Here is an 18,987-nt window from a genome sequence, read left to right as displayed (position 1 = left end):
ATTTTCAAACTCGGCCTAGATTTTAACAAGGTTATCATTCTGACTAAATATCATGAAGATCAATTGAAAAATACAGCCTCTATCGCATACACAATCTGTCTGTTGACAGACACACAGACAGACAGACGACGGACGCTGGACATCGAGCGATCACAAAAACTCACATTGCTCAGGTGAGCTAAAAAAATAGTGCAACAACATAAACTGAGTTACGTCACGCGCCCGACATGAAATTCAGGCGTCAGTGTATGGAAAAATATTGACGTTTCCGGGACCACTGTAATTTAACGGGGAATAGAAACGAGTATGTAATAAATCGTGATATTTATGTTTTATTCATTAAAGTTATCATATCTACCCGTTGTAAGAAAATGAAATAAAAATTGTTCTAAAAGTATGTTAGATAAAAAGACAAATTACTTGTCACCAGCGTTCATGAAAATAAATACTACAAGAGAAAACAATTAAACTTTATAATGTATGACACATAAAATAATGTAAAAATAAAACATGTAACGATAACATTACATAAAAAATGTTCTAAGTTGCTTTCGAACCCGTGGTAACGAGCGTGGAAGTCAGACATCTTACCACTACGCCACCGTGCCGTTGCTTAACTGTATATGTTACTTTGATAATATAGATATTTGCAGGACACAAATACTAAGTACTGCGTAAATTTACGAAATCCTCCGAAAATATTGGCGAAGATTAATGAGTGCCAGATCAATACTTACGGACAATACATGACTGAAATACTGTTGAAAACGGCGTTAAACCCAAAACAAGAAAAAACAAAAACAAGTTTATCTTCAAAAGGAATTGATGATAATATTTTGGGAAACCAGAACATTGATTTTCATCTATTACAAATATTTTTTAAGTTCATAAGAAATATTCCAGTTTGGCCTAGGCAGCTCCAGAATTGGTCTAGCCAAACTAGAACTCTAGTTTGGTCTAGGCAGATCTGGAATCGGTCAAGACCAAACAAGAAATTTAGGTTTGCCTAGACCAAACTAGAATTATAGTTTGGTCTAGACCGATTCCGGACCTGCCTAGATTCTAGTTTATATATCTGAAATTCGGTCATGAGACAAGCTGTTGATACTGACCTATATATCATCTTTAATTTTGACCAGTCAAGGACCAATATTGCTTAATGTATGAATTAAGAACACGAAAGTCACGATTTAAATGTTAGCATATAATGGGCCGTAGGAAATTAAAATTAGATAAACAGATGCCTATAAAACTGGCAATCAGCAAGATTATGAGATTTTATTTTGCGATACAATCGACACGCAGACGTTTCATAAACAGTTATCAGGTAAATATTTTAATATTTTGTTTATGAAGCAAAGGCATCATTAAGCCCAAACTCTATATAAAGTTGACTCAAGTTTATTTCTTTATTTTTGTTTATAGGGCATATTTGACAGTTTCATTCCAGTAGACTTCTGAAATTCCGATTTCGACCGATAAATTAAAAATGACAAATAACAAATATAGATCACAGTTTAGCGAAATCCATGCTTATTTTTACAAATACAAAGTCACTGAAAAATACAAAATACAATGTACCTTAATTGTTTGATCTTGCTTTTGTTTCAAATGCAATTACTTAGAGAACGTACTTGAAGCAGTAAAACAGATTATACAATTTACATTTCGTGACCGCCAGGGGTCCAACCCACGACCTCCTAGTTGAGCGGCCGCCGCCTTAACCACTGGACCACCGCTCTTTTCTGATTGCTGTACCAGCTGATAACAAATTAAGCCTTCATTTAAAGCGTATGAATGGAATGCCAGCGAATATACTCTAGGAAATATTCCGTGATGAACTTTACTGTACATGTATGTCATTTTTTAGCTTGTCTTAATCATTTTATTTAATCTGCGAAGTTTATTATCACTTGACCGTCGGCGTCGCCGTTGGTTAAGATTTTTGTTTCGATATGTGTTTTCTTAAAAACTATAAGTGCTAGCTTTGAAGCTTTGCAATCTGACTAAAGTACATCTCCTATTACGCTACGCATAGGATCTGAAAACGACCTATTCATTGCCTCGTTCTGACGGCCCTTTCACTAGCCAATCAGAGCCTAGCTTACAACATCTTGCAAATCTACCTCTAGCATTGACTTTTGATATTTACAATTCTTATGTCGTAATGTATCAGAAAGCCGGTTAGCTCAGTCGGTAGGCCACTTGCTTTGTAAGCGAGGGGTCCCGGGTTCGAGTCCTGGAATAACTGCATATTTTTCTTACTCTTTGACAATCGAACAAGTCGCCTGATTGGATAACATAAAAATAGCAATAATGGAAATCCAAAATATACAGAAGACGAATGTGAATGGGTCGTTCTCAGATCTTCGTTTAGAAGATCAAGTACTTTAGTCAGATTGGAAGCTTTGCGCCCTAGTTTATCATTATGAGATGAAAATGAATTAGTTCAAACAGTTCAGCGTAAGTACTGTGCCGGCTGTCTACAGGAATGTGATCATATAGTTCATAGAAGTCATGTTTTAGCTCGACTATTCATAGAATAGTAGAGCTATTGGACTCACCCATGCGTCGGCGTCGGCGTCGGCGTCCACGTCGGCGTCGGCGTCCCGATTTGGTTAAGGTTTTGTATGTAAGCTGGTATCTCAGTAACCACTTGTGGGAATGGATTGAAACTTCACACACTTATTCACTGTGATAAACTGACCTACATTGCACAGGTTCCATAACTCTATTTTGATTTTTTACAAAATTATGCCCCCTTTTCCACTTAGAAATTCTTGGTTAAGGTTTTGTGTGTAAGCTGGTATCTCAGTACACACTAATGGGAATGGATTGAAACTTCACACACATGTTCACTGTCATGATCTGACATGTACTGTGTAGGTCCCATAACTCTAGTTTGCAATTTTTTCAAAATTATGTCCCTTTTTCGAGTTAGCAGTTTTTGGTTAAGTTTTTGTATGTAAGCTGGTATTTCATTATCCACTTATTGGAAAGGATTGAAACTTCACGCACTTGTTCACTTTATGAGCTGATAAGCACTGTGAAGGTTCCATAACCCTTTTTCCCATTTTTACAAAATGATGCCCCTTTTTCGACTTTTGTATTCATTCAATTGACAAGGCTGTTGAATGGTCGTCCGACAGCTCTTGTTACCAAAAGCTATCGTAAAAGGGTTCACATGGTTTCCGATTAAGTGGCATCTTTACTCAAACCTATAATAAAGATTTTTCTCAAGTAATTCGGAGAAAATATTTAAACATAGTAATTGTAACGAATGTGCTCAAATAGTTAAGTGTTTTCTTTATCTCCGTCTACATGTATCATAACTAGTTGGAAGAAAATACTATCTGTTATCAAGAATATGCTTATATAATTTGGGAAAAGAATTTCTTTAATGTGAATTTGCTAAGATACTTCAAAAATCAATATTTAGAATAGTGATATAGCACCTTTATCACCATCCATTAGATATACCCTTATACAAATTAGAACAATCAGTTACTTTCTAAACAACCAGAAAATATTCTAATTCTCAAGGTTTAGGACATCCCTTTTCGAGTGGTTAAAAATATTCAATTCGAATCACTGATCACTCAACGCTTAGGGGGAAAAAGCTCACTTTAGTGTGTAGAGTTATTTCATGTGATTTAGTCACCCGGCAGGCTTATGGAAGGTCGGTATTTCTACATAGGTGCATCATTACATTATGCATGGAATGCCTCATTTGTTCATCCTTCGCCATGAAAGGCTGAAAAGTAGCCATGTAACATACCATTGTGTCGGTACGACGTTACACCCAACAAAATAAATATACTAGTCAGATAAAGTAGTTTTGTTACCATTTTCTGTCAAAGAGTAGTATTCCTAGTAGTCGTAGTAGTAGTAGTATACCTAGTAGTAGTAGTAGTAGTAGTAGTAGTAGTAGTAGTCGTCGTCGTCGCAGTAGTAGTAGTATTAGTAGTAGTAGTAGCAGTAGCAGTAGTCGTAGTAGTAGTTGTAGTAGTATCCGTAGTAGTTGTAGTATTCGTAGTAGTTGTAGTATTCGTAGTAGTAGTATTCGTAGTAGTAATGGTGTGGTGGTCGTGGTCGTCGTTGTAGTCGTCATCGTTAGTAGTTAGTAGAATAGTAGAAGCAGTAGTATAGTAGTAGTAGTAGCAGTAGTTGGAGTTGTGTTTTTGGTAGCAATATACTACTTCTACCATCATTTAACTACAACCACTTTACAACTTAAACTAGTACTACTTCTAAACTTTCACCACTTCCTCTAGTACTACTACCACTACTTCTACCACCGCCATTTCCACTACTACAATTAATACTACTACTACTACCACCACCACTTATTAGAAGTAGTGAAAGTGGTGGTGGTGGTGGTAGTGGAAGTAGTAGTGGTAGTAGTAGTAGTGGTGGTGGTGGCGGAAGTAGTGGTAATAATAGTGGTAGTAGTAGTAGTAGTAGTGGAAGTGGTGGTGGTGATAATAGTAGTAGTGAAGGTGATGGTGATGGTAGAAAGTGTAGTTGTTTAAGTAGTAATAGAGGTAGTATTTAAAGTGATGGTAGAAGTTATTTCTGTGATAGTGGAAGTGGTGGTTGTGAAAGTAAATAGTAGTAGTATTACTAGTGGTGGTGGTGGTGGAAGTAGTAGTTATAGTTGTGGTAGTAGTAGTGGTAGGGGGGGGGAGTAGAAGTAGAAGTGAAAGTGGTGGCAGTAGTAGAAGTAGTAGTAGTAGTAATAGTAGTAGTAGTAGTAGAAATAGAAGTATCGGTAGTAGTGTAAGTTGTTGTAGAAGTAGTAGTAATAGCAGTAATTGTAGTACTAGTGGAAGTGGTGGTAGTAATGATAGTAGTAGACGTAGTGGTAATAGTAGAAGTAGTTGTAGCGTTAGTGGTGTTGTTGTTATTTCTGTGATAGTGGAAGTGGTGGTTGTGAAAGTAAATAGTAGTAGTATTACTAGTGGTGGTGGTGGTGGAAGTAGTAGTTATAGTTGTGGTAGTAGTAGTGGTAGGGGGGGGGAGTAGAAGTAGAAGTGAAAGTGGTGGCAGTAGTAGAAGTAGTAGTAGTAGTAATAGTAGTAGTAGTAGTAGAAATAGAAGTATCGGTAGTAGTGTAAGTTGTTGTAGAAGTAGTAGTAATAGCAGTAATTGTAGTACTAGTGGAAGTGGTGGTAGTAATGATAGTAGTAGACGTAGTGGTAATAGTAGAAGTAGTTGTAGCGTTAGTGGTGTTGTTGGTAGTAGTGGTAGTAGTAGAAGCAGTAGTGGGGGAAATGGTGGAGGTACATCTAGAAGTAATAGTGGCAGTTTTGGCGATTGTAGTATTAGTTGTAGTAGTAATAGTAGTAGTGGTGGTGGTGGTAGTTGAAGTGGTGATGGTAGTAGTAGCAGTAGTAGTAATAGTAGTAGTAGTAGTAGTAGTAGTAGTAGTAGCAGCAGCGGTAGTAATAGAGATTTTCAAATTACTTCGACGCGGACTACGGACAGCGGACTGCGTACTTACAGATGTAGGTGTTTTCTCAAAATATTTATGGGTTCGCAGGAAAGAAAACATATTTATGGTATATATATATATATATCTTTTACCTATATATGTAGACACTATTGCTTTCATTTAAAATTCAGTGTATTGTGAAATCATCCATTAAAATATAGGTCTCTCCTAATTCAATACATATGTTTGAAAATATATTTACAGTGTGCACGCTACATTGAACAGACGTTATCGCAATTTTCAAATGCTCCGATTTTATTTTCTTTGTTAGAAACAAGTTCTTTGCATGTTTTAACAAAAATGGCACCGCATGATGTCTCAAGACTCAGTATTAAATATTCTGGTGCATTTATACTCGTTTATAGCATGCTCTTCAAATATCCGTATGTTTTAACATTTTGTTTTGAAACTGAGACACCTTTCGTCTGTTGAGGGCCAGACGGGCTCATCAACGTTCTTTATCCATATGCTGTTGAGCCCGTCTAGCCCTCTTTTGGCGATTTTGCATTACCATTATCACCCAACGACGGTATAATACAACTCGACTGACTCGACATGCGACGTTTTGGAGCCACGGTTCTACGATAGCACTTTAACATGTTCATATATACGCATTGAAAATCATTTGTAACATTGGTTTTAATTTGTATCCGTGTGTTTGATTTCGATCTCTAAAGTAACTTATCTTAGTAGCAGGGTAAGAATTAAACGCTGTGCTAAATATGATTGAGAAAAAAAAAAGATAATGAATTAAATTAACGTCCGTCTTTTATTTGTTATAGATTATAAAGATATGTTTTTCACTAATATTAGATAATTGTAGAATGAATATCTGAATGAATTCAGTGTCTAGAATGATTTCGTTTAACACTTTGTCTAAACACACACGTAATTCGCATATATGCACCTTTCAAACTCCGATACATTAACATAGTTTTGCGAAAATATCCTGAAATTGTTATGTATATGAAGAGAACAATGATGCAAAAGAAAAAGCCACTTCGTACTGTTATAGTCTGATATCAGATTTGGAAGAGTGTCTCCTTTCAAAATAATCCCAACTTTATCTCATGTGTGACCTCAAAAGCTACCAAGGCCTATATCGGTTTAAAAATTTCATACTGAAACCATAATGTTTATCATGATAAGGTGACCAGAAAGAGAGAATGAATTCAGTACAGTACAAAACTGAATCTATATGGTTTGAAACAAATGATACAATACGACGTGCGACCGCATGGTATTGTATCTTTGCACGCTAACGCTCTAGCTCCTTGTCCATAAATATGATAGTCCAAAGATTTAGTCTTTAAGTATATTTATTAACAAACTAAAAACTAAAAGTTTCTTTAAAGATGCGGCCACACTGTTAATGCATAAAATGGAAATAACTAAATTTTGTAGCATGACATAATTATTGTCTTCTTTATATGATATTTCAAATAGAAATTGTGTTAACAGTACTACGGCATTAGCACCGGGTGCTAAATTTGACGTTTCGCATAACATACTAACATAAAAGTTTGAGAAAACCCATATTGTAAGTCCGCAGTCCGCAGAACGCGTCGAAGAAAGCTGAAAATCTCTAGTAGGAGTAGGAGGAGGAGGAGTTAGTAGTACTAGTAGTGGCCGTGGTGGTGATGGTAATAGTATTATAAGAAGAAGTGGAAGCAGTAGTTGTAGTAATAGTAGTAGTTAGTAAATACAGAAATAATTAATAATTTATCAACCATGAAACAGAGCCAGTCTTTTATCTGCGCCTCGGAAAATGTTTACGTCTCCATTACAATAATAAACCTCACGGAATTAAAGTACCGTAAAGGACTGAGAAGTCTGGGAGATAATTAATAAATTTAGTTTCTTAGAAACTTTTATTAAATAGATTTAACTAACCTGTTAATCTTAAGTGAGAAAAAGTACTACGGACATGTAGAAAATAGGCTACTTGTATGATATAGCAAACTGTTTGGTAGGCCCTTTATTTAGTACTGGTACACCTTAGTCTAATCCGTGTATTTTCGTCTTTTGTGACGCGTTGGGTTAAGGTACACGTTGACATTCGCAACAAAATGGCCAATTCCTTTGAGTATACCTTGCATAAGTTTATTGTTTTACTTATTGTTTCAAAGCCAAAGAAGGCAAGAAATAGAAAAATTAATGTTAAAAATATTTAATGTCAGATTTATTTCAGTGCGTTTCAGTTATACAAACATTTCAATATTAATTAATAGCAATTATAAACAGTTCTGTGTCTTACACTGTGTAATAATGCCAGTTGGTAGTTTTACTGTATAAACATGTTGGCCAATAACTACGGCAGTTGCAATGGTAGTGGCAGTCGCAGTAGCAGTAGCAGAATAGCAGTAGCAGTAGTAGTACTACTACTAGTAGTAGCTGCAGCAGAGTAGTAGAAGTAGTAGTAGTGGTAGTAGTAGTAGTAGGAGGAGGAGGAGCAATAGTAGCAGTGGTAGCAGCTGTAGAACTAGTAGAAGTTTGTTTGTTTGTTTGTTTTGGGTTTAACGCCGTTTTTCAACAGTATTTCAGTCATGTAACGGCGGGCAGTTAACCTAACCAGTGTTCCTGGATTCTGTACCAGTACAAACCTGTTCTCCGCAAGTAACTGCCAACTTCCCCACATGAATCAGTGGTGGAGGACTAATGATTTCAGACGCAGTGTCGTTTATCAAATAGTCACGGAGAACATACACCCCGCCCGAGGATCGAACTCACGACCCCGTGATCCGTAGACCAACACTCTACCTACTGAGCTAAGCGGGCGGGCACTAGTAGAAGTAGCAGAAACAGCAGCAGTAGTAGTAGTAGTACTATCAGTTATAGTAGTAGAAGGTAGTAGTAGTAATAATAGCAGCAGTAGTTGCAGCAGTAGAAGTAGTAGTAGCAGTAGTAGTAGTAGTAGTAACAGTTAGTAGTAGTTGTAGTAGCAGTAGAAGTAGTAGTAGTAGTAGTAGTAGTAGAAGTAGTAGTAGGAGCAGCAGTAGTAGTAGTGGTGGTAGCAGTAGTAGTAGTAGAGCAGCAGAAGTAGTAGTAGTAGTAGCAGCAGCAGCAGTAGTAGTAGTGGTAGTAGTAGCAGTAGTAGTAATAGTAGTAATATAAGTAGTAGTAGCAGTAGCAGCAGCAGCAGCAGTAGTATAAGAAGTAGTAGAAGCAGTAGTAGTAGTAGCAGCAGTAGTAGTAGTAGTAGTTTTAGTACCAGCAGTAGAAGTAGTATGAGGAGCAGTAGCTATAGAATTCGAAGTAGCAGCAGCAGCCGTTATAGTAGTAATAGTACCACTAGTAGTGATAATAGTAGTGAGTGAAAGTGGTAGAATTCGTAGTAGTAATAGAAATGGCAGTATTAGTAGCAATAGTGGTGGTGGTGGTAGTAGTAGTGAAAGTGGAAGTTATGAGGGGAATAGTAGTAGCAGTAGTGGAAGTTGTGGTTGTGGTAGTGATAGCAGTAGTATTACTAATGTAGAAGAAGTAGTGATACAGGTTGTAGTAGTAGTAGTAGTAATAGTAGTAGTGGTAGATATCTAGTAGTAGTGGCTGGTGTAGTAGTAGAAGTACTTTGTCTATACGTATATTATGTATGTTTCGCACTAATTTCACCTAAACACTGTGTAAAAATAGGTTACATATAAGATCAATATTTTTTTACGTGTTTCAGTTAAAGAAGTAAAGCTCAAACAACTCTGTGGCACATTGGTTTGAAAATGCAGTTCATAGCGGTAAGTACCAATGTAATAAGTATGCTATGAAATAACCTTTGAGTCTTTGTTAAGAGACCACACAATATACATAATGACTAACTTGAAATGTGCACATATTCGGTTTTGTTTTGTTTTTTTTGTGTTTTTTTTTTGTCTTTTTTTCAATGACTGCAAGGATTATTTGGAATGTTTCCAATAAATCCAATAACACCGGAAGTCTGTTCAAATAAACATATGCAATTGAGATGTTATATTTATCATTTCAGATTTTCAGTATTGCTGCTACAATATCATTTAACTGCGAAGCATTCCTGCTGGGTAATAGCTGCCTAGCACCGGCACCGTGTACATGTTCAGGGTCTGGATCTTCGTATGCGTTTATTAACTGCAACGGCAAAAGTCTCAATACAATACCACACTTCTTGAAGGCTGACAAACATGTGTCGATATTATATGCCCATTTGTATAGCAACCATTTGACCACAATTCCAAATTATGCTTTCAAAAACCTGAGTACTATTAACGCTACATCTATCCGTTTTCAACTCCAGTCCAACAAGATATCAACAATCGATAGATATGCTTTCAGTGGAATTGAAAATGTTACCTATGCACTCGATCTACAAAATAATAATTTATCTAGTATACCGATGGCTGTATATAACCTTCCTTCTCTCGCAAACTTGTACATGAAGGGCAATCCTCTAAACTCTCTGGATGTATTAACTCAGTCGAAAATTAGTAGTACTCTTCAAAGATTGAATTTTGATTTAAATGAGTTTTCATCTTGGCCAAATGAGCTAAGATTATTACACAACTTGAAGGCTTTAATTGTTTCCAATATAAACTTCACACATCTTTCTTCCGAAGCATTCCAAGGCTTTGAACATTCACTCACAATGCTTAACATGCAGTACGCGGCCAATTTTGAAACGATTCCAGACGCCGTATGTCATCTCTCAAACTTACAATCCTTATCTTTAAACTTTTTCACTGGACTAAACGAAAACAGCACTTCAATTTTCGATCATTGTACTAAAACATTAAACAAAGTCAACAATTTAGATATGGGGTACAATAAGCTCACAAAATTTCCTGATGTATTTCATATTTTTCCTTCCTTAACTAGTCTGCAGCTTTATCAAAATGCTCTTGAAATTTTAGAATCTGAAAAGATTCCGACAAATAATGTCTTGTCTGATATAAATCTTGGTGGCAATAGATTTAAAAGAATCCCTGATGCATTAAACAAGTTGCAAGGTCTTACAAGTCTTGATTTGTCATACAATGACATTTCTTCTGTTGAAGATCATGATCTAAGCGGGTTGGTCCATCTTGGTACACTTTATTTACGATACAATCCTATCAAGTACATCTCGACTCATGCCTTTAAAAATAACAATGCACTCACAACAGTAGATCTATCTGGAACAAGCCTCAAAAGCATCCCTTCTGCAGTAATGTCTTTGCAAAATTTGTCTTATTTTGATTTAAGGACAACAGATCCTATTCCATGCACATGTGAAATGTCATATCTGAAAGGTTGGAATGCAATAGCTGTTCGGAATTTTGATGGAGAATGTGCTTACTCCGGTGTTAAAATTCAAAGTTTCATCATGTCCTCGTTACAGCAATGTCCATAATGTATTCTACTTCAGTCAACTTTTACTTTTGCAAACGCACACATATTTCAGTATTATAAGCATAGACCGATTAATTAATGAACATTTAAATGAGTGGAGAAAAAATGTGCATTGTTTTCAATGTTTTATGAAAACAAAACTTATTATTCATATTCCTGTATTTGTCAAAGAATTTATTGTCTGCGTTTTTTTCATTTTCGTTTGATATTTTTATCAGATTTTCCATTAAAATAATACGCAAATTAATTCTATGGTCTTCTAAATTGAAATATGAAAATTTCAATCAAATTTCGTTGCGTTATGACTGACATATTCTCATTGAGTTTTTTACCAAATAACTGCAATACTGTTAAAATATTCTTAAAGATTATTACCCGCTAATACGTGCAGACACCGCGAATGTAAGACATTTTAGCAAATGTTAATTTTAACTATTCTTGTTTTGTTAATTATCATTTGGGAACACTTTATTTTGATTTTTGTATCATACTATATTTCACTGTGTATACACTTTAAGCAATATTTTAGAATGAAAATGTCAATTGTGGTGTTCTAGAGTAAAATTGATAAGGGATGTTTCTGAATTTTCACCATCACTATCTTATAGATAATATATATATCTTTGCAAAATATACTTCAACAAGATTTCGTGATCATTTTGCTTGTGTCCCTTTGCAGTGACGTATAAATATCGTAATGGTGAAAATTCAGGAATATCACTTACAAAATTGATATTTTCTTTATTTCAAGGTAGTGGAAATATCAATTTTATTTCACTGATATACTCCAGCAATTCACTTAAAATTTAGATAAATCCATAATTATATGTATATATTGTAAAAATGCCTTTAATCGTATTTGAATCTTTCTTGAATCTTTTCCTTGAAAGTCCAGCATTGGTAAATTTGTGACGAACACTCTGTCTTTTAGTTGACAGTCCGATGTTGGGTTTTTGATATGCATGTACCATATATCAATTCTAATTCAAATAAATATTTGAAAATGTAGTTATTATGTTTCTGTTTTGTTAATGAAATCATGTCATTAAAAAAAATAGTTTTATAGATGACAGGGGCCTAAATGGCCGAGCGGTTGTGTGCGTGCGTTAGTTTTTGTTTCCGTTCGTTTGTACGTGTATGCATGTATGTGTGTATAGATTAGTTATTGGATGATTCATGTACTTAATACCGAAGTTTCTGATTTCTTTATTAGTACTGAATTTTCCACCGCAATGTCTATCATGGCGATTGACGAATTTTCTATCAATATTTTTCTTCTGAAACGTTTCGCCTCGTCCATAAATATATATTAGATATATCACAAAATAAATTTAGAATATCATTAATTTAGATTTACGAGTATTTTGATATCCCTAAATTAACTTTATATTGAAGGCAAACTTTAACCAGTATCATTCAAAGTGCACATGTGTCCGCACCGATGGTTTATTTTAAAGAGCTTTCCTTCGCATTAAACATTCCAAAAAAAATCTTTGTAACAAAATTTTATTCGAAACCATGATCAATGGATGGGAAATGATCTTACTACGAAAGTGAGTGCACACTCCTGTGATTCGTTCAGAAATAAGAAAATAATTGCTGTTTTTCGAAGATTGCTGCTATAGGATTCGACATGATACGCACATGAATAGAAAAGACTGATAGACAAAGGGTTCATCAATAAAGTGTGAACATCTCGACTACAGTAATGAAATTGCTGAAATAATAGTTATCTATATTAGAGGTCGTCTTGCCGGTCGGACTAAATTCAAGCCGGCATACCATAAACCTGTTATACAATCCCCAAGCCGGAAATCTATAAACCTGTTGAACCATGCCATGACAGGTATTTTCGCCTGTGAGAAAATATTTTAAAAATTTCGGAATAAAGTTCATTCAAAATATACTAAAATACTGGAAATATATGACAATGTGATAAAAAAGTATTTTTGTTGGAGTATATGAATGATCGATGGGTAAAAAGCAGCGAAATAAGGCAAATAAAAGGAAAATAAGTGACAGTAGTATAAACAATGACAATGGACAAAAGGCGGGAAGGTACACCAGCACTCCCGAACAGGTTTGTGTGAGTAGCGTTTTAAAAGAAGCAAATACTGTATTATTTAACAGCTTTGATGAGTCTGAGGGTTTTTATGACAGTAGCATCAGCAATTCAAGTTTGAACAATTTATTCTCTGTAGAGCATGACATAGATCGAAATATGGCATCTCCGTCCAACCAGCAAACCAAAAGTGTAGACAATGACGATAATATGAACAATTCCCCTTCAAATTCTGATTTATTGAAATATTTGAAGAGAATAGATGAGCATATATGTGGTGTAGAAAAGAGACTGAATAAACTTGATAATTTAGAGAAGAAAGTGGGTAATTTTGAAAAAGAGCTAAATAAAATTTGGTCTTGTGTTCAAGAGCAAAATAAAAAATCAAATGAGAGGCTGACAACGGTTGAAGAGAAGGTAGAGAGTACAGATTTTAGCCTCGGTCTAGCAAATGATAAGCTAATTTCCATAGAAAAAGAAAATAGTGCACTCAGAGATGACCTCATTTACGTACAGTCCCAATCCATGAGAAATAATCTCATATTCGCAAATATTGAAGAGGCCCGTCTAGGGGAGCATGAGAACACAGAGCAGACGTTAAGAGAATTCCTTGAAACTAAAATGAAGATAGCGAAAGATCAAGTCGAAAGAATGACCTTCGAGATAGTGCATTGGATGTGGCACAGAGTTCCAGGCAGTACTAGAAAGATAGTCGCCAAATTTACGTTGTTCAAGGAAAGAGAATTTGTAAGGAAACAATGGAAAGCGCTTGACAAAACGCCGTATTATGTACATGAGGTCGTTGCAAAGCGGAAACAGTTTATTCCGAGAATGAAAGAGGCAAAACGAAATGGTAAAAATGCATGGATTGCATATGATACTTTATACATTGACGGTAAAGCTCAGCATGACGAGAAGAAGTAGTGGTGCGTAGGGGGTGATCTGAATGTCTTAGCATGGAATGTTCAGGGCCTAACAGACTCAAAGAAAGACTGCAGGGAGTTTGTAAATATTATTTCAAATAATGATATCGTGTTTTTGTTTGAATCATGGACAAATAGACATAGTAAAATTGACATTAATGGTTACGCATCTTTTAATTTTTACAGGAAATACCAACATCGTAATGCTAAAAGATCAAGTGGCGGGGTGGCAGTGTATTTTAAAGAATCCTTAAAGAATGGTGTATCTGTTATCAGAAATCATTACGACTCCGTAATCTGGTTAAAGCTAGATAAAGTATTTTTTAATTTTGTCAATGATGTATACATATGCGGTGTTTATATATGGCCAGAAGAGTCTCCAGTTTACAATGTATGTAATGTGGACTTTTCTGATAGTATTTAAAATGATATTTATGAGTTTCAAAACAATTCTTCAATTTATTTAATTGGTGACTGGAACAGTCGTGTCGGAATAAGGGACGATTTCATTGTTCTTGATAGAAATATTTCTGATCTCGATAGTGATGATTATGTCGCTGATGTACCCTCATCCAGGGCCTCGTCAGATAAAAATTGTAACACATTTGGTCTCAAATTACTTGATCTTTGCAAATCCTCGTGCTTTCGTATAGTTAACGGTCGGCTCGGTAATGATTTTGCTAACGGTTCTTATACATTCTTGTATAGGCAAGGTGCGTCTATTATAGATTATCTATTGGCAAAAGAGTGCGATTTTGTCCATATACATAACTTTACAGTACATGATTTTAATGAATGGAGCGACCACTGTCCGATTTCAATGGCGTTAAACTGCAATTTGACTAACGATGAAAATAATCCGCGCGAGTATACAAAATATAAATGGTGTGAAATGTCAAAAAATGATTTCAGGTCAGGTTTGATTAGTATGTTACCATGTTTTTACCGTTTGACAGAAAACATAGATCTCAGTGACAGAAATTCAGTGAATAATGTTGTCGGTGGTTTTACCAGCATAATTCGCCAAGTAGGTGATCCGTTATTTAAGCGGCAAATACGTAATAGTGCGTCACCACAATTTACTAATAATCCGGTAAATGACAAAGAATGGTTTGATAGCGAATGTATGCATGCAAAACGAAGATATATGGAGGCATAGCGTATATTTAAAAGATGTAAAACTGTGGAAAGTAGAAACCATTTTTCTGCATTAAAATCTGATTATAAAAAACTTGTAAAGAAAAAACGAAAACTATTTGATATGAAACAGTTATCGAATATGGAAAAACTAAAAACATCAAAACCTAAAGAATTTTGGAAATATTTTAAAACGAAATCAAAACAGTCAGATAATGGAATTACACCTGAGTCTTTTTTTAAACATTTTCAGAATTAAGTAACGATGTTTTTAAAAGTGAAAATCCTGAAGCGGAACATTTCGCAGAGAGCTATGATTTCAATGCAAATACTTTTGATGAAGATTGCTTGCTAAATTGTCCTATCTCAATAGAAGAAGTTCTAGATGCAGTAAAGTCGTTGAAAAGAGACAAATCCTGTGGGAATGACTGTTTATTAAAAGAATATTTTATAGAATCCATTGATATTTTGGTTGGACATTTATGCGATATTTTTAATGGTGTACTTAATAGCGGTTTTTTCCCTGAAACTTGGACCTAGGGTGTAATTGTACCTTCACATAAAAAAGGTGATAAGGGTAATGCAAAAAAATTATAGGGGGATAACTCTTGTAAGTTGCATTTCAAAATTATTCACAACTGTTTTAAATAAAAAAAATACTAATTTTTGCGACCAATATAATACTATATCGGACGCGCAATTTGGCTTCAGGAAAGGAAGATAGATCAACTGTTGATGCTAGTTTTATTTTGTTAAATCTTGTACAGAAATACCTCAATGATAATAAAAGACTCTATTGCTGTTTCGTAGATCTGAAAATGGCCTACGACGGTATTGACAGAAACGCATTGTGGTTAAAATTATTCAAACTTGGAATAGACGGCAAAATATTAAGAGTTATAAAAGATATGTACGAAAAGGTTAAATCTTGTGTGCGATCGTGTAATTGTTATTCTGATTTTTTTTAATATTCAGTAGGATTGCGTCAAGGGGAGGTAATTTCGCCAATACTATTTTCTCTGTTTATTGAAGACTTGGAATTGTTTCTCCAAAATGATATAAACTCTGGGCTAACTGTTGACGATATTATAATCATTTTAATTTTATTTGCTGATGATATGGTTATTCTTGGTAAATCTCCAGATGAGTTAAATACATCTCTTGCGTTATTGAACGGTTACTGCAAAAAAATGGAGTTTAGAAGTTAACACGCAAAAGACTAAAGTAGTTGTTTTTCGAAAACGTGGTGGTTTATTTCAAAATGAAGAATTTACATATGATGGTAATATACTACAGGTTGTTAATGATTTTAATTATCTCGGTACGGTTTTCAACTATACTGGCGGTTTTGGATTAAATCAGCAACAATTAGCGGGTAAAGCATTAAAAGCATTAAATGTTCTATTAATTAATTGTAAAAAATATAAAATGAAACCAAAGGTACTATGTCAGTTATTTGACTCATTCGTAGGATCTATACTAAGTTATTCGTCCGAAATATGGGGATTTGGTAATCTAAAGAAATTGAGAGAATTCACCTTAAATTTTTGAAGAAAATATTAAATGTAAAATTAAATACAGCAAATGCAACAGTATATGGAGGATTAGGCCGATATCCACTGTGTATACAAATGTATATTCGTATAGTGAAATATTGGTTCAGAATTATAAAAACAGATAATATTATTCTGAAAACTATATACAATATGTCTCATAAAGATTGTATAAATGGAAAGAAAAATTGCGTTTCTAGTGTAAAATAAAATGTTATGTGACTATGGATTTAATTATGTGTTTGAAAACCCAACGTCTATTAGCGAAACATACTTTTTACATATTTTTAAACAGAGGTTATTCGAATGTTTTGCTCAAGAATGGTGTAATAGTAAGTCGTCGAACACTGTGTTGGAATTGTATGATCATGTTAAGGTGGCATTTGGGTATGAAAGCTATCTTGATGTTGTACCTTCTGATCTTAGGTTTTATTCAACTAGATTTCGTGTTTCATCACATTCATTAATAGTGCAAACTGGACGATATGGAGTTAATAGAATACCAAGAAATGAACGTTTTTGTATTTTTTGTAATTTAAATGATATAGATGATGAATTTCACTTTTTCTGTAAATGTCATGTTTAGCTGATCTTAGAAGAAAATATATTGAATCTTATTTTTATAGCAGACCAAATATGTATAAACTTATTGAATTGCTAAAGTGCACTGATAAAAATAAACTCCTCAAACTATGTAAATTTATCAAATTGTCTTTAAATCGAAGAATTTCACTTTTGCAACGGTAGTTATTGTCGTAACCAGCTCATCCTCTAATAACTAGTGTATACTTGTATGTGTTTTAGTGTATTTGTTTTGTAACTTTTGAATATCGTGACCTATTGAATCTGTGTTTTGTAATATATGTTATCTAACGATGTACATGTGGTACAAGTTAATAAAGAATATGTTCAGTTCTGTTCTGTTCTGTTCATAAACCAGTTTAACAATTTCTAGACCGGCATACCATTATACGGTTTAATAATTTCTAGACCGGAATACCATTAACTTGTTTATCAATTCTCAGACCGGCATACCATTGACTGATTTAACAATTCTTATGCCGGTATACCTTTAACCAGTTTAACAATTCCTAGACCGGTACAACACAAACCGGCTTGACAGTTCATAGGCCGGCATACCACAAAACAGTATAACAACCCCTAGGCTGGCATACGACAAACCGGTTTAACAATTCCTACATCGGTATATCATAAATCAGTTTAACAAACCTAGGCCGGCAGACCACAAACTGGTTTAACAATTCTCAGGCCGGCATACCATAAATTAGTTTAAAGAATTTCTGGTTTTCAAAATTTTGTATGTTTGTACCGTGTTGTGTTGTGTTTTAGCCTTTCATGTAGATGTAACAGTGTACCCTATGAGTAATTTATTTTGGAGTTGATGTTGAAGAATATATAATTTCATACTAATGGCGAGGTTTTCGAATCTGACACTAACAAAGGTTTAAACCAGTAATAGTTAAGTTATGGCTTAACCTTGCATTCTAACATATATTTACTAAAACACGGCGCGTATATTTGCAAAGTATTAGCTAGCCTTATCCGCACACTGTAAACAGGTTAGTAAATATCAGTTTGTTACATATACATACAATATATATCTACCATTGAAACATTAATGCCCCGCTCCCCTCCACCACCACCTCCACCGCGGAAAAAACGGCATCTTTACGTTTTAAAGAGCATTGGTTGTATTAAAATGCTTATAACAAAAGTTTCATGACCGTCACCCTCGCTTTGTATGTGTTACGATACTAAAACGCACTGGCTTACAGTTGGCAGGGGCAATGGTTAGGGGTCCTGACCCAAAGTGTCTGCATGTGAGTTGCATGCTGTCTTTTGAAATACAATTTAAAAATCTGACATCTGGGCATATTTTATCTCATTTTCATCTTCAAGTGGCATAATAGAAACGCTGTTCTTACTACCATAAAAGCCATATTGTTGTGGTGGTGTAGGAAAACACAAATCTTAGCAAAGGACTTTTACTCATCCCGTTCACTTTTCTCAGTCATGGATAGATATATATTGTTGTCACAGGGTGAGAAAAATGTGCAACTAGACCGGGACTCGAACCCGGATCCCAAACATATCTTTCTGATTCTCTACCGACCGAGCTACCCGGTCGCCTACACAATTTCTTCCCGTTTCAATATTCAAGTTCTAGACTATACCGTGACATTGTTACACCAGCAACTAATATTTATTGTGTTAAAACGGGCATCAAGACCTTCTCTAGCTATGTACCACCTAGCTGAAACTATATGCGTAGAGCATCTATTTAACCTTTCTATAAAACAGAAAATGGAAACTTCACTGATATACCTATTCAATTTTCAATTTTAACTTGGCTGTTTTTGTTAGGTTTTTTTCGAGTTGCATAAAACAAAAGTGATATTGATATACTATTCTTCCGTAATACAAATTTATTGATTTAAATGTACA

General features: G+C 34.8%; 1 protein-coding gene across 1 annotated transcript; it reads left to right on the top strand.

The window, feature by feature from the left end:
- Positions 1–1,190: 1,190 nt before the first annotated feature.
- LOC123528351 (leucine-rich repeat-containing G-protein coupled receptor 4-like) lies at positions 1,191–11,841 on the top strand. Its single transcript, XM_053522786.1, has 3 exons — positions 1,191–1,327; positions 9,162–9,222; positions 9,471–11,841. The coding sequence occupies exons 2-3, from the start codon at positions 9,208–9,210 to the stop codon at positions 10,845–10,847; spliced, it is 1,392 nt and encodes a 463-aa protein (XP_053378761.1). The 5' UTR covers positions 1,191–1,327; positions 9,162–9,207; the 3' UTR covers positions 10,848–11,841.
- Positions 11,842–18,987: the final 7,146 nt, after the last annotated feature.

Source organism: Mercenaria mercenaria, chromosome 14 (genome assembly GCF_021730395.1).
Source record: "Mercenaria mercenaria strain notata chromosome 14, MADL_Memer_1, whole genome shotgun sequence".
In the NCBI taxonomy this organism is placed as follows: domain Eukaryota; kingdom Metazoa; phylum Mollusca; class Bivalvia; order Venerida; family Veneridae; genus Mercenaria; species Mercenaria mercenaria.
This window is presented reverse-complemented; position numbering and strand designations above follow the sequence as displayed.